The sequence below is a fragment of the Phyllobates terribilis genome, unplaced genomic scaffold (genome assembly GCF_046119375.1).
Source record: "Phyllobates terribilis strain yellow unplaced genomic scaffold, ASM4611937v1 Scaffold_5__5_contigs__length_657084704, whole genome shotgun sequence".
In the NCBI taxonomy this organism is placed as follows: Eukaryota; Metazoa; Chordata; class Amphibia; order Anura; family Dendrobatidae; genus Phyllobates; species Phyllobates terribilis.
Genome location: NW_027362765.1, coordinates 62,901,038 through 62,920,964, shown reverse-complemented (window position 1 = coordinate 62,920,964; position 19,927 = coordinate 62,901,038). Strand labels below are relative to the sequence as shown.

General features: G+C 47.1%; 2 protein-coding genes across 2 annotated transcripts in view; one reads left to right on the top strand and one right to left on the bottom strand.

The window, feature by feature from the left end:
• The window catches only part of LOC141271986 (uncharacterized), a 1,184,418-nt gene that overhangs the window by 226,593 nt on the left and 937,898 nt on the right, over positions 1–19,927 (bottom strand). The gene's annotated exons all lie outside the window — the stretch shown is intronic.
• The window catches only part of LOC141271977 (uncharacterized), a 73,567-nt gene that overhangs the window by 43,359 nt on the left and 10,281 nt on the right, over positions 1–19,927 (top strand). Inside the window, exon 7 of the mRNA XM_073682237.1 lies at positions 518–1,987. Within this exon, the coding sequence (XP_073538338.1) occupies positions 518–1,987 (1,470 nt within the window). The remainder of the gene's footprint in view (positions 1–517; positions 1,988–19,927) is intronic.

Sequence of the window (19,927 nt, the reverse complement as noted above, 5' to 3'; positions counted from 1 at the left end):
GTTGGTTGGAAGCGATAGGTGGGGGAATTTGTGGAGGGTGTAAGCTGTGGGGGTCCAGGATTGGGAGAAATGTCGCCAGCAGCGAGGAGAAGCAGATAGACGGAGAGCAGGTGGGAGAAGGAGAGTGTCCGGCTTGTTTTATGTTTTGGTAGGATAGATCTGAGGTTGAGGAGCAGGTCTGCAGATGAGGTCAGGTGGGGGGTTAAGCGGGAAGGAGAAATGGTGATTTGGTTAGAGGGTGCTGGGGTTTTGGATAGCGAAGGAGAGTGAGGATTAGTGGAGTGGATATTAGTGGATATAATAATAATTATTATTATTATTACTATTATAACACCACGCTCTACTGGTTCATCCTATGAGCTTTTCTATTAGAATGTGAACTGTCATTGTCTTGGTGAATAATTCAATATTTTTACATAACTTGCCATTTTTATGGACTGTTTAAGTAGAAATGTTCAAAAATATAAATCTCAAGGATATTTTCTTCAAAAATAATAATTGGTTTTATTCTTGGCAGATGACTGTACCAGGAGATCAAAGAGACAACTGACATCTTCAAGTTTTAAATCAGATGATCTTGAGATCCCACAGGATACAACTGAAATGAATGCCATTACTCCAGATATACCATCATCCCTTCACAGCAGAGATCTATCATCTGATCAATCGAAACAGCTCCTGTCTTCTGATTCATTACTGACTACTAAGGAAAATCAAAGTCCTGAAATAAGCATTAAAAAACAAATTGCCCCTAAAGCAAAGAAGCCATTTTCACACTCAGAATATGGAAATAGTTTTCCCCTCGAAAAGTCTTTTTTTAAACATCAAAAGATTTGCACAGCAGAGAATAGATTTTCTTGTTCCAAGTGTGAGAGATGTTTTAACCGGAAATCGCATCTTCTTAGACACCAGAGGACCCACACAGGGGAGAAGCCTTTTTCCTGTTCAGAATGTGGGAAAGGTTTTACAGATAAATCAACTCTTGTTACACATCAAAGAACTCACACAGGGGAGAAGCCATTTTCATGTTCACAATGTGGAAAATGTTTTTCACAGAAATCAAATCTTATCAAGCATCAGCGAACTCACACAGGGGAGAAGCCTTTTTCCTGTTCAGAATGTGAGATATGTTTTAACCAGAAATCAGATCTTGTTAGTCACCAGAGAATTCACACAGGGGAGAAGCCTTTCTTATGTTCAGAATGTGGAAAATGTTTTACAGAGAAATCAAGTCTTATCAAACATCAGAGAACTCACTCAGGGGAGAAGCCATTTTCATGTTCAGAATGTGGGAAATGTATTACAGAGAAATCAAGTCTTATCAAACATCAGAGAACTCACACAGGGGAGAAGCCTTTTTCCTGTTCAGAATGTGGAAAATGTTTTACAGACAAATCAAGTCTTATCAAACATCAGAGAACTCACACCGGGGAGAAGCCTTTTTCCTGTTCAGAATGTGGAAAATGTTTTACAGAGAAATCAACTCTTCATACACATCAGCGAACTCACACTGGGGAGAAGCCATTTTCATGTCCAGAATGTGGGAAATATTTTAGACAGAAATGTAATCTTGTTACACACCAAGTAACTCATACAGGGGAGAAGCCTTTTTCATGTTCAGAATGTGGGAAATGTTTTAAATGGAAAACGAATTTTGATAGCCATCAGAGAATCCACAGAGGGGAGAAGCCTTTTTCATGTTCAGAATGTGGGAAATGTTTTACAGACAAATCAACTATTGTTATACATCAAAGAATTCACACAGGGGAAAAACCTTTTTCATGTTCAGAATGTGGGAAATGTTTTCCAAAGAAATCAAGTCTTATCAAACATCAGAGAATTCACACAGGGGAGAAGCCTTTTTCCTGTTCAGAATGCGGAAAATGTTTTACAGAGAAATCAAGTCTTATCAAACATCAGAGAATTCACACAGGGGAGAAGCCTTTTTCCTGTTCAGAATGCGGAAAATGTTTTACAGAGAAATCAAGTCTTATCAAACATCAGAGAACTCACACAGCGAAGAAACTTTTTTCCTGTTCAGAGTAGGGGAAATGTTTTAACCAGAGATCAGATCTTGTTAGTCACCAGAGAATTCACACAGGGGAGAACTCTTATTCATGGTCAGAATGTGGGAAATGTTTTATACAGAAATCAAATCTTATCACACATCAGAAAACTCGCACCACAGAGAAACTTGTTTAGGATGGGGGATATTTTTTAACTCGAAAACGCATCTTGTTAGACACCAGAGTTACACAAGGGAGAAGCCTTTTTCATGTTCAGAATGTGAGAAATGTTTTAACCAGAAAGCGCATCTTGATAGCCACTGGAGAACCCACACAGGGGAGAACGCTGCAACTACACCCAACTGGTCTCTGTATAGACTCGGGCCTAACTCCCTAATAGGCTGTTGAGGGGGTTTCTTGCACCTCCTGAGGAACCAGAGGGGAGGCCGCAACACACTGTCAACAAGGGGAAAGGAAAGTGTGAAGTAAGATACAAGAAACTAAAACACATTCATATAGGGCAAAGAAGGCAAGCTAAGGAGAACCAAAAATGAAAGGAAGAAGTACAACCTCCCAGAAACCTTACAGTGGTAGAAGGAAAAGTTGCTGGGAGGGAAAGCATAACAGACTCACTGCAAAAATATAACTGGATTTTACCAAGCAAGGTAAGCCCCTTAGCTGAAGGGCTGGAACTTCTGAACACACATCCATCAAGAGGTATAGCCAGAAATGAAGTGCAGTGAAGGGAAAGGTGAAGATAGAAAATCCCACCCAGAATGTGATAGGGTAAACCAAAATGGGAAAATGAGAAACAGTTGAAGAGGAGCAAACCAAGATATTATAACAAAGACCATAGAAACCATCAGCATTTGGACAGGGAAGAAAAGGCAATAGCTGAGCAGACAGAAGAACCGACCACGCAGCAACAGGTCACCTGATTGAATCTCCAAACTGAGCTATGTTAGTACCCCCACTTCTACAAATAGCCACCGGACCCTCAGAAACCCCTACCATCTAACGTTGCTGATGGAACTCTCTCATCAGGCAATTCATAGTTACATCGGTTGAAAAAAGACCTAGGTTCATCAAGTTCAACCTTTGTCCACCAAATATACATTTTTTGTCACTACATTATCTATAACCCACAATGTTATATGCACTGAGGAAATCATCCAGCCCTTTTTTAAAAGCTATTGTTGTGTCTGCTGTTACTACCTCTTATGGTGGGGCAGTACTTAGTCTGACTGCTCTAACCGTAAAGAACCCTTTCTTATTTAGCTGCCAGAATCGCCTTTCTTCCACCCGTAATGAGTGCCGCTGATTTTTAGTATGGCCTTTGAAAGGAGTAAGTCATGTGCCAGTGCTTTCTATTGACCACACATTTGTACATATAAATGAGATCTCCACTGAGATGTCTTTTTTCTAAACTAAACATGCCCAACTTTTTTTTAACTTCTCATCATATGGGAGGTCTTCCATCCATTGTAATAATCTGATTGCCTGCCTTTGAACTAACTCTGTGTAACGATTCCACCCCTCAGTGTGTTTTAGGATGCAGTGATTGACAGCTCAGTCATCCAGTCTAGTGGAGAGGCTTGCTGAGCTGTCTATGTTTTGATTGACAGCTCGTCCGTCCAATCTGAGACTGGGAGGTGCTGAGCTCTTTCACGTGCTCCCTGTTCCCTTCATTACTCAGCTACTTAAGTGGGCTGACAGTCCCAGATAGCTGCCAACCATACCTCTGGCTCAGTGTGGTTTGTTTTCTCTGTGTCTAGCGCTTTACTTGGGTGATCGATTGTTGCCTAACCTTGACCTCGTTCTGATCATCGGTTTGGCTAAACCATTTGATCTGATCCTGGTATTTTGACTTCATACTGTTACCTGACTACACCTTTGTCTCTGCCCTCAATTTATTGATGTACCCTCCTGGCTATTGACCTTGAAGTACTTGTCTATTTCAACTAACGGCTTGTCCGTGAGATGTGACTCAGCGTCACACTCTAACTTCTGAATATCATTTTTAAAATGTGGATCCCAAAGCTGGATCCCTGATGTGGCCTTACAAGTGATTAATAGAGGGGTAAGAATACATTGGGATCACATCTCTTTTTATGCACCCTAAAATCTTCTCTGCTTTTGCAGCTGCTCCTTGACATTGAGTATTGCTGCTCTGTTTACTTGTAACCAGAATAACCAAGTCTGTCTCCTGTAATGTAAAAGAGTATGCTTCCATTTAATGTATATGCAGCAATAGGATTACTCTGACCTAGGTACATTACTCTACATTTATCTACATTAAATCTCATTTGCCCTTTCAGACATCTTTATAAAGAGTGTTTTGTAATATTGTACTGTCAAGGTAAGTTTCTAATAACTTAGAGTTTGGTGTCGTCAGGAAAGACTGTTACCCCTATGGAAGATACATTTCTGTGGCGTAATGTGTGAGGTCTGTGACTCTCTTCCTCTTCCCGCTTCATATTGAGGGTTGCATTCCTTGTGGTTCCTATGAATAATTCATGCTTAACACTTTGATAAGTTATTGATATCTTAACCCTCTATGTTGCACTGGGTTCATATTATCATTACAGGCAGCTTAGTGCATTTTACACTTAATTCAAACTACACTACTGTTTAACTGGGCCTTTGGGTAACCCTTGTTTATTGTATTTACATTTTTGCACGCTTTTTTGCTATTTTATGAGTTTGTCTTTTTTACCTTGCTTAGTATGACATGCTGATTAAGCTTTGTTACAAAAGCTATTCCCCTACCTTCTTGTCTGTTTTTAATTGTTTTTATACTCATTCCTGTGTATGGTTTGGCATCAATAAAGTACCTTTTAATTTTTTTTGGGCATCCCAGCTTATATTGTTTTACTTTGGGTGATTGGTGCCTGATATATGCCTATCCTTCCTTTAATCATTGTCAGCAAAGACTGATACTTTACTCTCAATCCCAACCAGCAGGCCATTAATAAAGAGATTAAGAAGAATTTGTCCAGGTACAGATCCCTGCGGTCCCCACTGCTGACTATATCCCCTATACTCTATAGCAGAGGTCCCCAACCGCCGGTCCGCGGACCAGGACCGGGCCGTTGGGGTTTTTCAGCCGGTCCGCGGCGCCGCTGACAGCTAGCTCCGCGGCCCTGCGCCTGGTCAGAGCTCGCTCTGTGTGGATTTATAATGTTTTCTGCCATAGCCGTGACAGCTCGCAGCTCCCGGCAGAGAACATTATGCAGTACGGGGTGGGGCGTCGGGCGGGTCTTAGTGACGCGGCCCTCCTGCACAGCATGGTGTGTTCCTGACGGGGTGGGGCGGCAGGCTCTCCTCACTGACACGCCCCCGGCAGAACATGTTATGTGGGGCGTGCTGGGGCAGCAGACTGGCTTCAGTGACACGGCTCCCGGTACCGGTGTTCAGTGTGTAGCGCTGCTAAGCAGCAGCGCTGTATACACTGACGCTCAATGTACAATGCTGCTACTTAGCAGCGCTGTACACCGAGGTCCCGCCAGCATCCTCCCCATACAGCTCCACCCCTCCATAACCCCACCCCCATATGACCAAAGCCCCGCCCCCACCCCCACCGGGCCGTGGAAAACTGGTCTTGCTTAAAGCCGGTCCCTGGTGCAAAAAAGGTTGGGGACCTCTGCTCTATAGAATGTACCATTTACGACGACTTTGTCTCCTGTTTTTCAGCCAGTTCTCTACTCATCTGCATATAGTTTCCCCTAGTCCTGCCTTCTGGAGCTTCAGTATGAGGGTGCTTTCACATAGCGTTCTGTGTTCCCGTAGGGCATACGTCCTAAAATTCCCCGCAAAATGGGGCCTGGACGTATGCTCTGATAGTGCCATAGACCGCAATGGTGACGGGCAGAGCGAACGTGCGCTCTGCCGTGCACTTTTTTTGGGAGTGTATGCCCAAAGGAGGCGGAGACTCAGATGCAGCAGCCTACGTCTGAGTGTTCATACCCATATGTGTGATAAAAAACTTTACGCTATCTTGAAAGAAGAAACGGACGATTGTCATGTGAGAACAACGCGATTTTTCACACCTAGAATCCGCTTTACATCCGATTGTCATGTGTATGCGATCCGATTGCAATGCGATTTTAACATGGGCTTTTACATAGAGAAATTCTCTATGTAATTTACACAGTTTTCCAAGGAAACATTATTTTATATATAAATACATATATATATATATATATATATATATATTATATGGATGCGCCTTTTCTGGTGCAGCTGAGAGCTGATGTTTGTAGTCTGGGAGGGGGCCCCTTCCTAGGCTATTAGCCCCTTTCTGATGTGGGGCGTATTAGTACGCCCCATGTCAGATCCCCTTGTTTGGTGCGGGCTCCGGCGCTGAGCCATTTCCGGGCACATGACATCTGATCTGTACAGCTGACATGTGTCCGCAACAGCTGCGGGTGGAATCACGATCCACTCGCTGCTGTTTACTAGTTAAATGCCGCTGTCAATCTCTGACAGCGGCATTTAACTCGCGCTTCCGGGAAGCGCGCCATTGTCCTCGCCCATCGGCGACCCCGTCACATGATCGCGGGTCACCAAAGGGTTGGCATGACAACCCGGGGTCTGCAGGAGACCCCTGTGGTTGTCATTGCCAGATTGCTAGGAGCGCCACCCAGTGGTCGGCGCTCATAGCAAGTAAGCAAATCTACTACACACAGGCGATCTGATCATCGCCTGTATATAGTACCGGAGATCTGACAAGCGCTGCTTCTAGTCTCCCATGGAAACTATTGAAGCATGCAAATCGTAAAAAATAAATGTTTTCAAAAATATAAAAAAAATGTAAAAGTTTAAATCACCCCCCTTTCGCCCCATTCAAAATAAAACCGTATAAAAAAAACCCACACATACACATATTTGGTATTGTCACGATCTGTCAAAATAAAAAAAAATTATCCAATCGATAAATGGTATAATGAGAAAAAAATTCTAAAAGCCAGAATTACGTTTTTTTGGTACCCGCAACATTGCAATAAAATGCAATAAAACGGGCAATCAAAACATCGTATCTACCACAAAATTGTATCAATAAAAACATCAGCTCGGCGTGCAAAAACTAAGCCCTCATCCAGCCGCAAATCACGAACAATGGAGACGCTACAGGTCTCAGAAAATGGCGCCATTTTTTTTTAGCAAACTTTGGATTCTTTTTTCACCTCTTAAATAAAAAAGAACCTATACATGTTTGGTGTCTAAAAATAACCTGGAGACTAATAATGGCAGGTCAGTTTTAGCATTCAGTGAACGTGGTAAAAAAAATCCCAAAAAACTATTGTGGAATTGCACTTTTTTTGCAATTTCACCGCACTTGGAATTTATTTCCATTTTCCAGTATATGATATGGTAAAACTAATGATTTCGTTCAAAAGTTCAACTTGTCCTGCAAAAAATAAGCCCTCACACGGCCATATTGACTGAGAAATAAAAAAGTTATGGCTCTGGGAAGAAGGGGAGCAAAAATCAAAAATGGAAAATGGCCCGGGGGTAAAGGAGTTAATATCAGCCGCCAGCTGTCTGCCTAGCCTTTGCTGGTTGTTGACTCCACGTAAAAAATTTTTTGGGGGGACCCTCATTTTAATAACCAGTAAAGGCTAAGTATACAGCTGAGAGCTGATTTAATAGCTTGGGAACCTTCATGAGTATTACCCCCTTTCCAGGCTACAAACATCAGCCCACAGCTGTCTGCTTGTAGCATCAGCGTTTCTGCTAGGCAGAGACGCCGTTCCTCTCACCTCCCCGCTCCCCGCGCGGTGTCCTCCTGCGCTCCTCTTCCTGCTGCGGCCGGTGCGCGCAGCTTCCCGGGCACTGTACTTAGGGCGCGCGCGCGCATCCTCTCTCTTAAAGGGGCCGGGCGCGCCGTCCTAAGGAGTCATATATAAGGCACCTCCTCCAAAATGGAGGTGCCCGAGCAATAGTTGTTGCACAAGTATACTTACCTCTGCTTCAGCCCTCAGGTCCAGTTGCCAGCCTGACTACTGTTCCAGTCCACCAGCCTGACTACTCTCCAGCCCGACAGTCTTCCGTTCATCCCGCCAGTCTGTCTATGGGCAAGCCCGCCTGCTTACCAGGAAGCACCTGCCAGTTACCTGCCTGCTACCTGCTGTGCCTGCTCACCTGGGAGCACTCGCCTGTTGCCTGCCTGTTACCTGCTAGCCTACCTGGAGGCTCTGCCGTCACTTGCCATGACCACCTGCCTGCTAACCAAGAGACTTCAGCCTGCTTGGCCGTCACTTGCCGTGACCACCTGTTAGCCTACCTGGAGGCTCCTGCCGTCACTTGCCGTGACCACCTGATAGCCTACCTGGAGGCTCCTGCCGTCACTAGCCATGACCACCCGTCTGCTAACCTAGAGACTTCAGCCTGCTCTGCCGTCAAGTGCCATGACCACCTGTCAGCTGACCCAGAGACTTCTGCCTGCTTGCTGTGCCCATCCGCTATACCGGTCAGTCCCAGTCATCTGACCCGTGGGAGCCACCTGCTGTCTTACAAGGTCGTCTCCAGAGTAGCACCTGGTCCCTCTGCTCGGTCCCTCCCTGGTCACGGAGTCGTTAGCCGCCGTACGACCAGGGTCGGTCTAAGTTGATACTTAGTCACGCCCCTCTGGGTCCCTCCTTGCACCACGGTACAGAGGTTCCACCACCCGGACCCATAACAGTTTGCTTGGGCCATGGAACCCGGTGGCCCCCAGATCTCCGATCTGCACCAGGAAGTCTTACGTCAGAGAGCTCAGCAGGAATCGGTCCTGGCCTATCTACAGTTCATTAACTTTCGTGCATTGTCTGACTCGTCTGTGTCTATCTCTGGCCCAGCGGCGCCTGTCCCTGCGGCACCGCAATTCAGTCCCATTATGGCACCCGGCTATGGACCTCGGCTCCTGGCACCTCCACGTTTTGCCGGCGACCCCGCTTTAGCTCGGGGTTTCATAAACCAGTGCACCCTGCACTTTGAACTCTTGGCATACCAGTTCATCTCCGACCGGGCCAAGGTGGCCTTCGTCATGTCCCATCTCACTGGGGAGGCACTGGCATGGCTAAATCCCCTGTGGGAGAGAGGGGACCCCCTGGTGTCCGACCTGTCGTCTTTCCTCGCTGCTTTCCGGAAAGTCTTCGATGAACCAGGACGGAGAACCTCTTCTGCCTCCTCTCTGCTACGTCTCCGCCAAGAGAGTCTCACCGTGGGCCAATATGCCATACGGTTCCGTACCCTCACTTCTGAACTTGCCTGGGAAAACGAGGCTCTGGTGTCCGTCTTCTGGGAGGGTCTTTCTGGTCGGATTAAGGACAAGTTAGCCGGTCGGGACATTCCTACCACCCTGGATGACCTGGTGTCACTAGCTTCCCGGATTGACATCCGGTTCCAAGAACGTGCTAAAGAGACTACCTGGGAGAGAAAGTTTTCCCGCCTTGTACCTACTTTCCAGAGACCTGCCTCTCAACCTGTCATCTCCTGGGCGCACTCGCCCGAACCTATGCAGATCGACCAGACCAAGATGGTCAAATCTCGTCAAGAGTCACGCCGAGCCGATGGGAGCTGTTTCTATTGTGGCAGGAAGGAGCACTCCATCCGTTCCTGCCCAGAGAAGCCGGGAAACGCCAATGTCTAGGACCGCTCGGAGAGGTCGTCCTAGGCAAAAGTAAGCCCTCTCCATCCCTGACTTTGTCTGTCTCTATCTCCTGGGGAGAGGACCGTCATTTTGAAATTGCTCACCTGGATTCTGGAGCTGCTGGAAACCTCATTTCCCAGTCTCTGGTAGAGAGATACCGAATTCCCACTAAACCTCTGGCTGAACAATTGTCAGTTGCCTCCGTGGATGGTAGACTCCTTCTGGTGACCATCCTGCTCGTCACTGAACCCATAACCCTGCAGGTGGGAATGCTGCACTCTGAGAAGATCTCCTTCCATGTGCTGTCTGGACTCTCTCACTCCCTATTGCTAAGTCTACCCTGGCTCCAGATACATGAACCCGTGCTGAACTGGCAATCCGGTGAAGTACTCCGGTGGGGGCAGGACTGCCATGAGACCTGCCTGGTTCCGGTTCGCCCGGCTCGTCCACCACCTACCCCAGCTAATTTACCCGGTCTTCCGGCTCCTTACTGGTCCTATGCGGATGTCTTCGGTAAAAAGGAAGCAGAGACACTGCCACCCCATAGGCCATATGATTGCCCGATCGACCTGGTGCCACTCCACCCCGTGGGCGTATTTACCCGTTGTCGGCGGCCGAGACCCGGGCCATGTCTGAATACATTAAGGAGAATCTGGCTAGGGGATTCATCCGGAAGTCTACCTCCCCGGCTGGAGCCGGATTCTTCTTTGTCAAGAAGAAGGATGGCTCGCTACGCCCCTGTATTGATTATAGAGGACTCAATCAGATCACGGTAAAAAACAAATACCCCCTGCCGCTCATCTCCGAGTTGTTTGATCGCCTTAAGGGCGCCAGGATCTTTTCCAAGCTGGATCTACGTGGAGCGTATAACCTGGTCCGTATCCGTCAAGGAGACTAGTGGAAGATGGCATTCAATACCTGTGACTGTCACTATGAATACCGTGTGATGCCCTTCGGTCTCTGCAATGCTCCTGCCGTCTTCCAAGAATTGGTCAATGACATCTTCCGTGATCTTCTCTACTCCTGCGTGGTGGTATACCTGGACGATATCTTAGTCTTCTCTCCGGATCTTCCCACACACCGGAGGGATGTTCGTCAGGTCCTGCTTAGGCTCAGGCAGAACCACCTTTATGCAAAATACAAGAAGTGCCTCTTCGAGCAGACCTCTCTTCCATTTCTGGGCTATGTCATCTCCCAGACAGGCTTACGAATGGATCCTGAGAAGCTCTCTGCTGTCCTTAAGTGGCCCCGTCCGGAGGGGTTGAAGGCGATTCAGCGATTCCTGGGCTTCGCCACTACTATCGTCTCTTCATCCCGCACTTCTCTTCCCGGACTGCTCCCATATCTGCGCTCACCCGTAAGGGAGCAAATCCCAAGGTATGGTCGCCCAAAGCTGAGGAGGCCTTCCTTTCCTTAAAGCAAGCCTTCTCCTCTGCCCCAGTACTGCACCATCCGGACTGTGACAAACAGTTCTTCCTGGAGGTTGATGCTTCCTCCTCCGGAGCCGGAGCGGTGCTCACTCAAAAATCTTCATCCGGGAGAATGGTAACCTGCGGCTTCTCCAAGCTCTTCTCCTCGTCTGAGCGCAACTACTCCATCTGAGACTGAGAATTGTTAGCTGTTAAATTGGCGCTGGAGGAATGGCGCTACCTGCTGGAAGGGGCTCTATACCCGGTGATCATCTATACGGATCACAAAAATCTGGCATATCTCCAAAATGCCCAAAGACTTAATCCGCGTCAGGCCCGTTGGTCTTTGTTCTTCGCCCGCTTCGACTTCATCCTACATTTCCGCCCGGCGGACAAGAATGTCAAAGCCGATGCCTTGTCCCGATCCTTCCTGTCCTCCGATCAGGAGGAGGAGCCTATGCACATCATTGATCCCTCTAAGGTGATGAAGGTGGCTCCCTTGGATCTAACTCGTCTTCCACCCGGTAAAACTTTTGTAGCAGTACCAGATCGTGAGAAGGTTCTTCGCTGGGGTCATTCATCTAAACTAGCCGGCCATGCTGGCCAAAAGAAGACCTTCCTGCTTATCACCCGGCATTACTGGTGGCCTACCCTGCGCAAGGATGTGATAGATTTTGTCTCAGCCTGTTCGTCCTGTGGCCGCAACAAAGTTCCCAGACCTGATGCCCCATGGCAACATATTGCTATGGACTTTATTACAGATCTCCCTGTCTCTGCCGGTTGTACAGTCATTTGGGTGGTCGCTGACTGCTTTTCTAAAATGGCCCACTTCATTCCTTTGCCAGGTCTCCCGTCTGCATCAGAGCTAGCGAAGGACTTTTTCCTCCATATCTTTCGTCTCCATGGCCTACCCCTCCACATCGTGTCGGATCGAGGGGTTCAGTCACCTCACGCTTCTGGAGAGCTACCTGTAAGCTGCTGGATGTCACCCTGGATTTCTCCTCCGCTTACCATCCACAGTCCAATGGTCAAGTGGAGCGGATCAACCAGATCCTTACTAGCTACCTCCGGCACTTTGTAAATGCCCACCATACTGATTGGGTGGACCTCCTACCCTGGGCCAAATTCTCTTATAACAACCATGAGAGTGAATCCTCTTCCAAGTCCCCGTTTTTTTATAGTTTTTGGCCAACATCCCCGGATTCCGTTTCCCGTCTCCGCTTCTGTGGACAACCCTGCTGCGGAGTCTCTGGTCAGCGAATTTTCTACCATTTGGGAAAGTACTAGGACCGCACTTCTTCAGTCCTCCGAGCGGATGAAGAGATTTGCTGACAAAAGACGTCTGGATCCGCCTCAATTCCGTCCGGGGGACAAGGTTTGGCTCTCCTCCAAACATGTGCGGCTCAAAATACCCTCCTACAAGTTGGGTCCTCGGTTCATCGGTCCTTTTGAAGTCCTTAACCAGATCAATCCAGTGGCCTACAAGCTAAAACTCCCAGCCACCTTACGGATTCCCAACTCCTTCCACGTATCTCTCCTCAAACCCGTTGTCTTTAATTCTTTTTCTAATAATCCAGGTTCTTCCCCTGCTCCGGTTTACGCTGAGGACATTTTTGAGGTAGAGAATATTCTGGCCACCAAAAGGGTAAGAGGGAAAACTTTTTTTCTGGTGGATTGGAAGGGGTTTGGCCCAGAGGAGAGAACTTGGGAACCCAGTGAGAACATTCATGCCCCGCTTCTCCTGGAAATTTTTTTGTCTGGCCTAAAAAAGAGGGGGCGTAAAGGGGGGGTACTGTAGCATCGGCGTCTCTGCTAGGCAGAGACGCCGTCCCTCTCACCTCTCCGCTCCCCGCGCGGCGTCCTCCTGCGCTCCTCTTTCTGCTGTGGCTGGCGCGCGCAGCTTCCCGGGGACTGTACTTAGGGCGCGCGCGCCCGCTCCCTCTCTCTTAAAGGGGCCGCGCGCGCCATCCTAAGGAGTCCCCGGCCAATTGCCAGAGGACCTCCCATATATAAGGCACCTCCTCCAAAATGGAGGTGCCCGAGCAATAGTTGTTGCACAAGTATACTTACCTCTGCTTTAGCCCTCAGGTCCAGTTGCCAGCCTGACTACTGTTCCAGTCCGCCAGCCTGACTACTCTCCAGCCCGACAGTCTTCCGTTCATCCCGCCAGTCTGTCTATGGGCAAGCCCGCCTGCTTACCAGGAAGCACCTGCCTGCTACCTGCTGTGCCTGCTCACCTGGGAGCACTCGCCTGTTACCTGCTAGCCTACCTGGAGGCTCTGCCGTCACTTGTCGTGACCACCTGCCTGCTAACCAAGAGACTTCAGCCTGCTTGGCCGTCACTTGCCATGACCACCTGATAGCCTACCTGGAGGCACCTGCCGTCACTAGCCATGACCACCCGTCTGCTAACCTAGAGACTTCAGCCTGCTCTGCCGTCAAGTGCCATGACCACCTGTCAGCTGACCCAGAGACTTCTGCCTGCTTGCTGTGCCCATCCGCTATACCGGTCAGTCCCAGTCATCTGACCCATGGGAGCCACTTCTCTTTTACAAGGTCGCCCCCAGAGTAGCACCTGGTCCCTCTGCTCGGTCCCTCCCTGGTCACGGAGTCGTTAGCCGCTTGTGCGACCAGGGTCGGTCTGAGTTGCTCGGCCGCGACCAATCAGCAGAGCGTTGTTTAAATTTGGCGCCAATCAGCAGAGCGTTGTTTAAATTTGGCGCCAATCAGCAGAGCGTTGTTTAAATTTGGCGCCAATCAGCAGAGCGTTGTTTAAATTTGGTGCCAATCTCGCTGATTTCATCTTCAATGCCTTAGCTGATGGAAGGAGGTTTGCACTCAAAATCTCACGATACATGGCCCCATTCATTCTTTCATGTACACAATTCAGTCATCCTGGTCCCTTGGCAGAGAAACAGCCCCAAAGCATGATGTTGCCACCACCATGCTTCACAGTATGTATGGTATTCTTTGGATGCAACTCAGCATTCTTTCTTCTCCAAACAAGTTGAGTTGTGTTTCTACCAAACAGTTCTACTTTGGTTTCATCTGACCACATGACATTCTCCCAATACTCTTCTGGATCATCCAAATGCTCTCTAGGAAACTTCAGACGGGCCCGGACATGTAATGACTTAAGCAGGGGGACACGCCTTGCACTGCAGGATCTGAGTCCCTGGCGGCATAGTGTGTTACTGATGGTAGCCTGTGTAACGTTGGTCCCAGCTCTCTGCAGGTCATTCACTAGTTCCCCCCGTGTGGTTCTGGGCTTTTTGCTCACCGTTCTTGAGATCATTTTGACCCCACGGGGTGAGATCTTGTGTGGAGCCCTAGATCGAGGGAGATTATCAGTGGTCTTGTATGTCTTCCATTTTCTAATTATTGCTCCCACAGTTGATTTCTTCACACCAAGCTGCTTGCCTATTGCAGATTCAGTCTTCCCAGCCTGGTGCAGGGCTACAATTTTGTTTCTGGTGTCCTTCGACAGCTCTTTGGTCTTCACCATAATTGAGTTTGGAGTGTGACTGTTTGAGGTTGCAGACAGGTGCAGGTGTCTTTTATACTGATAACAAGTTCAAACACGGTAGGTAACGAGTGAGGAACAGAGGAACCTCTTAAAGAAGTTACAGGTCTGTGAGAGCCAGAAATCTTGCTTGTTTGTAATTGACCAAATACTTATTTTCCACCAAAATTTGAAAAAAGTATCTTTCCAAATCATACAATGTGATTTTCAGGATTTGTTTTCTCATTTTGTCACTCATAGTTGAGGTCTACCTATGATGTCAATTACAGGCCTCTCTCATCTTTTTAAGTGGGAGAACTTGCACAATTGGTGGCTGACTAAATACTTTTTTTTCCCCCACTATATATGGTTACCTGCATTATTTGCGATCTCTCCTGGATTCTGATGATGGAGACCGCCCATCCCACCGGTTTAAATAAGCGTACAGAAGTATTCTTGTTTTATTAATACTGTTCACTTACCTTCTAACTGTGTATAATGTCAGCATTATATTGTTGGTTTTAAATTAGTATTTTTTGTACTGGTAAAAGATTTTTAATGGTTGTGGGTGTGGAAAAATCTGAATTATGTGATGGTTGCTGGGTTTTTGAATCCTTGTTCAATATAAATCCCTGACTCACTGGTATAACACTAGGTTATGACTAAGGGGCATATTTGGCCCTGAAACGCGTCAACCGGTGTCTGGGACCTCTGCTATTTCTGCCTTTTTTTCTACTGTCGGTTGTCTATGCTTTTGATGAAGATTTTGGAATAAAGTTCGTTGGAGTGTAACCTTTTGGCGCTGGATTCTTTACTAGCCTGCCATCCTGCAGAGACACTGAGCTGCGCATGCTTGCGCACCTCAGTGACTCCCATTGATGTGATCAAGTTGAGCGGGGTTCATATCCAATGAGCTCCGTTCACTTCACTGGCGCTACCGCGAGCATGGGAAAGTTCTCATACTCACGGCGCCGGCAGAAAGGTCAGGAGAGTTCATATCCAATGAATCATCTCAATGACGTCAGTGTGTGCTGACATTTCTGTAATAATTTATAATATATATATAATGTAATTACTATTCAAGATAACAAACCACCTATAATCTCACTCATTCCTGGGCCTTGTTATCCCCGCACTACAGTAACTCCATTATTGCTGCTTCTGTAATAAGCCGTCTAGATCGGAGGTGATTTTTTGAGGACCTCGTCGTAGCCTCCACTGTAGACGGCTCAGTACTGAGTAGACAAAGATGGATCTACTGGAGCGAGGTCCTTTAAAAAATCACCTTCAATCTAATATTGGGTGGAGGGTCGTGACAGTGACGGAGTGCAGCCGACAGAATCATCAGAATTGACATCACAAGAGTGGACATCTCTGTAATAATTTACGTCACGTCAGTGCTGCACATTATGGTGACTGTCGGTGGCGCTCTTTTATGCTTCTCCCCGAGGAGCTCCGCCCACTCTTCAGGATGTCCATGATGCTGACAGTACTGGTGGACAAATGGGAAAAGTCACATTCTGAGAAACTGAAAAATCAGCGCTGAGTGTCATTTATTATATTACATAAAGCGACAATAAAAATGCACGTTTTATTAATCAGGAAAAAAAGAATTTTGCCCAAATCCATAAAATATGAGTGTAAAAAATCTTGTCTGATCTGTGATGTTTGCTCCATTAAAAACATGAGCAATTCCATAAAAAAGCATCAAAAAAACATTAAAAAGCCAGAAGAGGCGACTAGACAGCAGTGTATGAGGAGTGGACCCTAGAAACAGCTCCATCTAGTGGTGTCAGTGCTGAACTGTCTAGATCGGATTTTTTGAGGACCGCGCTCCAGCAACTCCGATCTACTCACCTCAGCACTGACCCGTCTAAAGTGGAGGCTAAATGAGGAGCACAAAATATCAACTCCGATCTAGACGTAACCCTAGATAGAGGTGCTTTTCACAAAATTAGAATATCATCAAAAATGTAATTTATTTCAGTTCTTCAACACAAAAAGTGAAACTCATATATTATATAGAGTCATTACAAACAGAGTGATCTATTTCAAGTGTTTCTGTTAATGTTGATGATTATGGCTTACAGCCAATGAAAACACAAAAGTCATTATCTCAGTAAATTAGAATAATTAACAAAAATCACCTGCAAAGGCTTCCTACGCGGTTAAATATGTCCCATAGTCTGTTTCAGTAGGCTCCACAATCATGGGGAAGACTGCTGACTTGACAGATGTCCAGAAGGCAGTCATAGACACACTCCACAAGGAGGGTAAGACACAAAAGGTCATTGCTAAAGAAGCTAGCTGTTCACAGTGTGTTGGATCCAAGCATATTAATGGAGAGTTGAGTGGAAGGAAAAAGTGTGGTAGAAAAAGGTGCACAAGCAACTGGGATAACTGCAGCCTTGAAAGGATTCTTAAGAAAAGGCCATTCAAAAATTTGGGGGAGACTCACAAGCAGGGGACTGCTGCTGCAGTCATTGCTTCAAGAGCCACCACACACAGAGGTATCCAGGACATGGGCTACAAGTGTCGCATTCCTTATGTCAAGCCACTCATGACCAATAGACAAAGCCAGAAGCGTCTTACCTGGGCCAAGGAGAAAAAGACCTGGACTGTTGCTCAGTGGTCCAAGGTGTTGTTTTCAGATGAAAGTACATTTTGCATTTCTTTTGGAAATCAAGGTCCCAGAGTCTGGAGGAAGAGTGGAGAGGCACACAATCCAAGCTGCTTGAGATCTAGTGTGAAGTTTCCACAATCAGTGATGGTTTGAGGAGCCATGTCACCTGCTGGTGTAGGTCCACTGTGTTTTATCAATACCAAAGTCAGCGCAGCCGTCTACCAGGAAATTTTAGAGCACTTCATGCTTCCCTCTGCCGACAAGCTTTTTGGAGATGGAAATTTTATTCTCCAGCAGGACTTGGCACCTGTCCACACTGCTTAATGTACCAATACCTGGTTTAAAAACAACAGTATCACTGTGCTTGATTGGCCAGAAAACTAGCCTGACCTTAACCCCATAGAGAATCTATAGGGTATTGTCAAGAGGAACATGAGACACCAGACCCAACAATGCAGACGAGCTGAAGGCTGCTATCAAGGCAACCTGCTCTTCCATAACACCTCAGCAGTGCCACAGGCTGATCGCCTCCATGCCAAGCTGCATTGATGCAGTAATTGATGCAAAAGGAGCTCCAACCAAGTATTGAGTGCATTTACTGAACACACATTTCAGTAGGCCAACATTTTGGATTTTAAAAACATTTTGCAAGCTGTATTTTCTAATACTCTTTTGAAGTGCACTATGTGCGCATCTACTCCCCCTCCAACCTCCAACTGGCTGTCTTTTACCGCCCCCCGGGACCAGCCACCACCTTCCTAGACCATTTCACCACCTGGCTAGTTCATTTCCTTTCCGCTGATATCCCCACTATCATCATGGGTGACTTCAACATCCCCATTGACACTTCTCTCTCAGCTGCCTCTAAGCTTCTATCCCTCACTTCTTCCTCCGACCTTTCCCGATAGTCTTCCGCAGCCACTCACAAAGAAGGCCACACTCTGGACCTCATCTGCACCCGCCTCTGTTCCCTGTCTAACCTCTCTAACTCACCGCTCCTTTTTTCTGACCACAACCTACTTACATTCTCTGCCCTCTCCTCTCCAGGACAAAAATTCCCACTCCACAAACTTGCATACCCTAGCAGAAATCTTAAACACCTTGACTGACCTACACTCACTCTCTGGATCCCTCCTCCCTCTTACAGACATCAGTTCCTTACATGATGCAGATGTCGCTGCCGCTTTATATAACACCACAACAGCTGCAGCTCTCAATTCGGTTGCCCCCCTCAAACATACCAAAGCTCGCACAATCAACAAGCAACCCTGGCATACCAGCCTAAGCAAAGAACTGCAACGGGCCTCCAGGGTTGCTGAGGATAGATGGAAAAGGTCCTACTCCAATGAGCACTTCATCGCATTCAAACAGTCCTTGACTACCTTCAAATCCACACTCACTGCAGCAAAACAAACATATTTCTCATCTCTCATATCCTCCCTGTCTCACAACCCTAAACAACTATTCAAGACCTTCAATTCTCTCCTCCGCCCCCCAGCACCTCCTCCCTCTCCTCTCATCTCAGCCAAAGACTTTGCTTCATTCTTCAAGCAGAAGACTGACACCATCAGACAAAGTTTTTGCCTAAAGTTCCCCCAGTCCCTCCTCATACCTACTCAATCCTCCTCCTCCAAAACCAGCTTCTCCACCATTACAGAAGATCAACTTTCCTCTTTACTCTCCAAATCACACCTCACCACTTGTGAACTTGACCCAATCCCATCCTACCTCATCCCCAACCTTACCACTATCTTCATCCCAACCCTAACCCTCCTCTTCAACCTGTCACTAACAACTGTGTCTTCCCCTCATGCTTCAAATATGCCTCGATCACACCCATCCTCAAAAAACCCTGCCTTGACCCATCCTCTCTGACAAGCTACCGCCCCATATCACTTCTCCCCTATGCCTCAAAGCTACTGGAACAACATGTCCACTTCGAATTGTCCTCCCACCTCTCCTCCTGCTCTCTCTTTGACCTCCTTCAATCTGGCTTCCGACTGCACCTTTCTACTGAAACTGCCCTGACTAAAGTCTCCAACGACCTACTAACCGCCAAATCCAAGCGACACTATTCTGCCCTCCTCCTCCTAGACCTGTCATCTGCCTTCGACACAGTGGACCATTCCCTCTTACTACAGATTCTCTCATCTCTCGGCATCACAGACTTGGCCCTATCTTGGATCTCTTCATACCTAACGGACAACACATTGTGTCACCCACTCACACACCACCTCTTCATCTTGCCCCCTAGCTGTTGGTGTTCCCCAAGGTTCAGTTCTAGGACCCTTGCTCTTCTCCATCTACACCTTTGGCCTGGGACAGCTCATAGAGTCTCATGGCTTTCAGTATCCCCTCTACGCTCATGACACACAGATCTAACTCTCCGGACCCGATATCTCCTCCATACTAACCAAAATCTCACAATGTCTGTCCACTATTTCATCCTTCTCTGTTAGATTTCTAAAACTTAACATGGATAAAACTGAATTCATCATCTTTCCACCATCTCATTCATCCCCACCACCTGACCTATCTATCAACGTCAATGGCTGTTCACTCTCCCCAGTCCCCCAAGCTCGCTACCTTGGGGTAACCCTGGACTCTGATCTCTTCTTCAAACCACATAACCAAGCCCTTTCCATATCCTGCCGACTCCAACTCAAAAATATCTCCCGGATCTTCACATTCTTCAACCACGAATCTGCAAAAACACTAGTGCATGCCCTCATCATCTCCCGCCTCGACTACTGC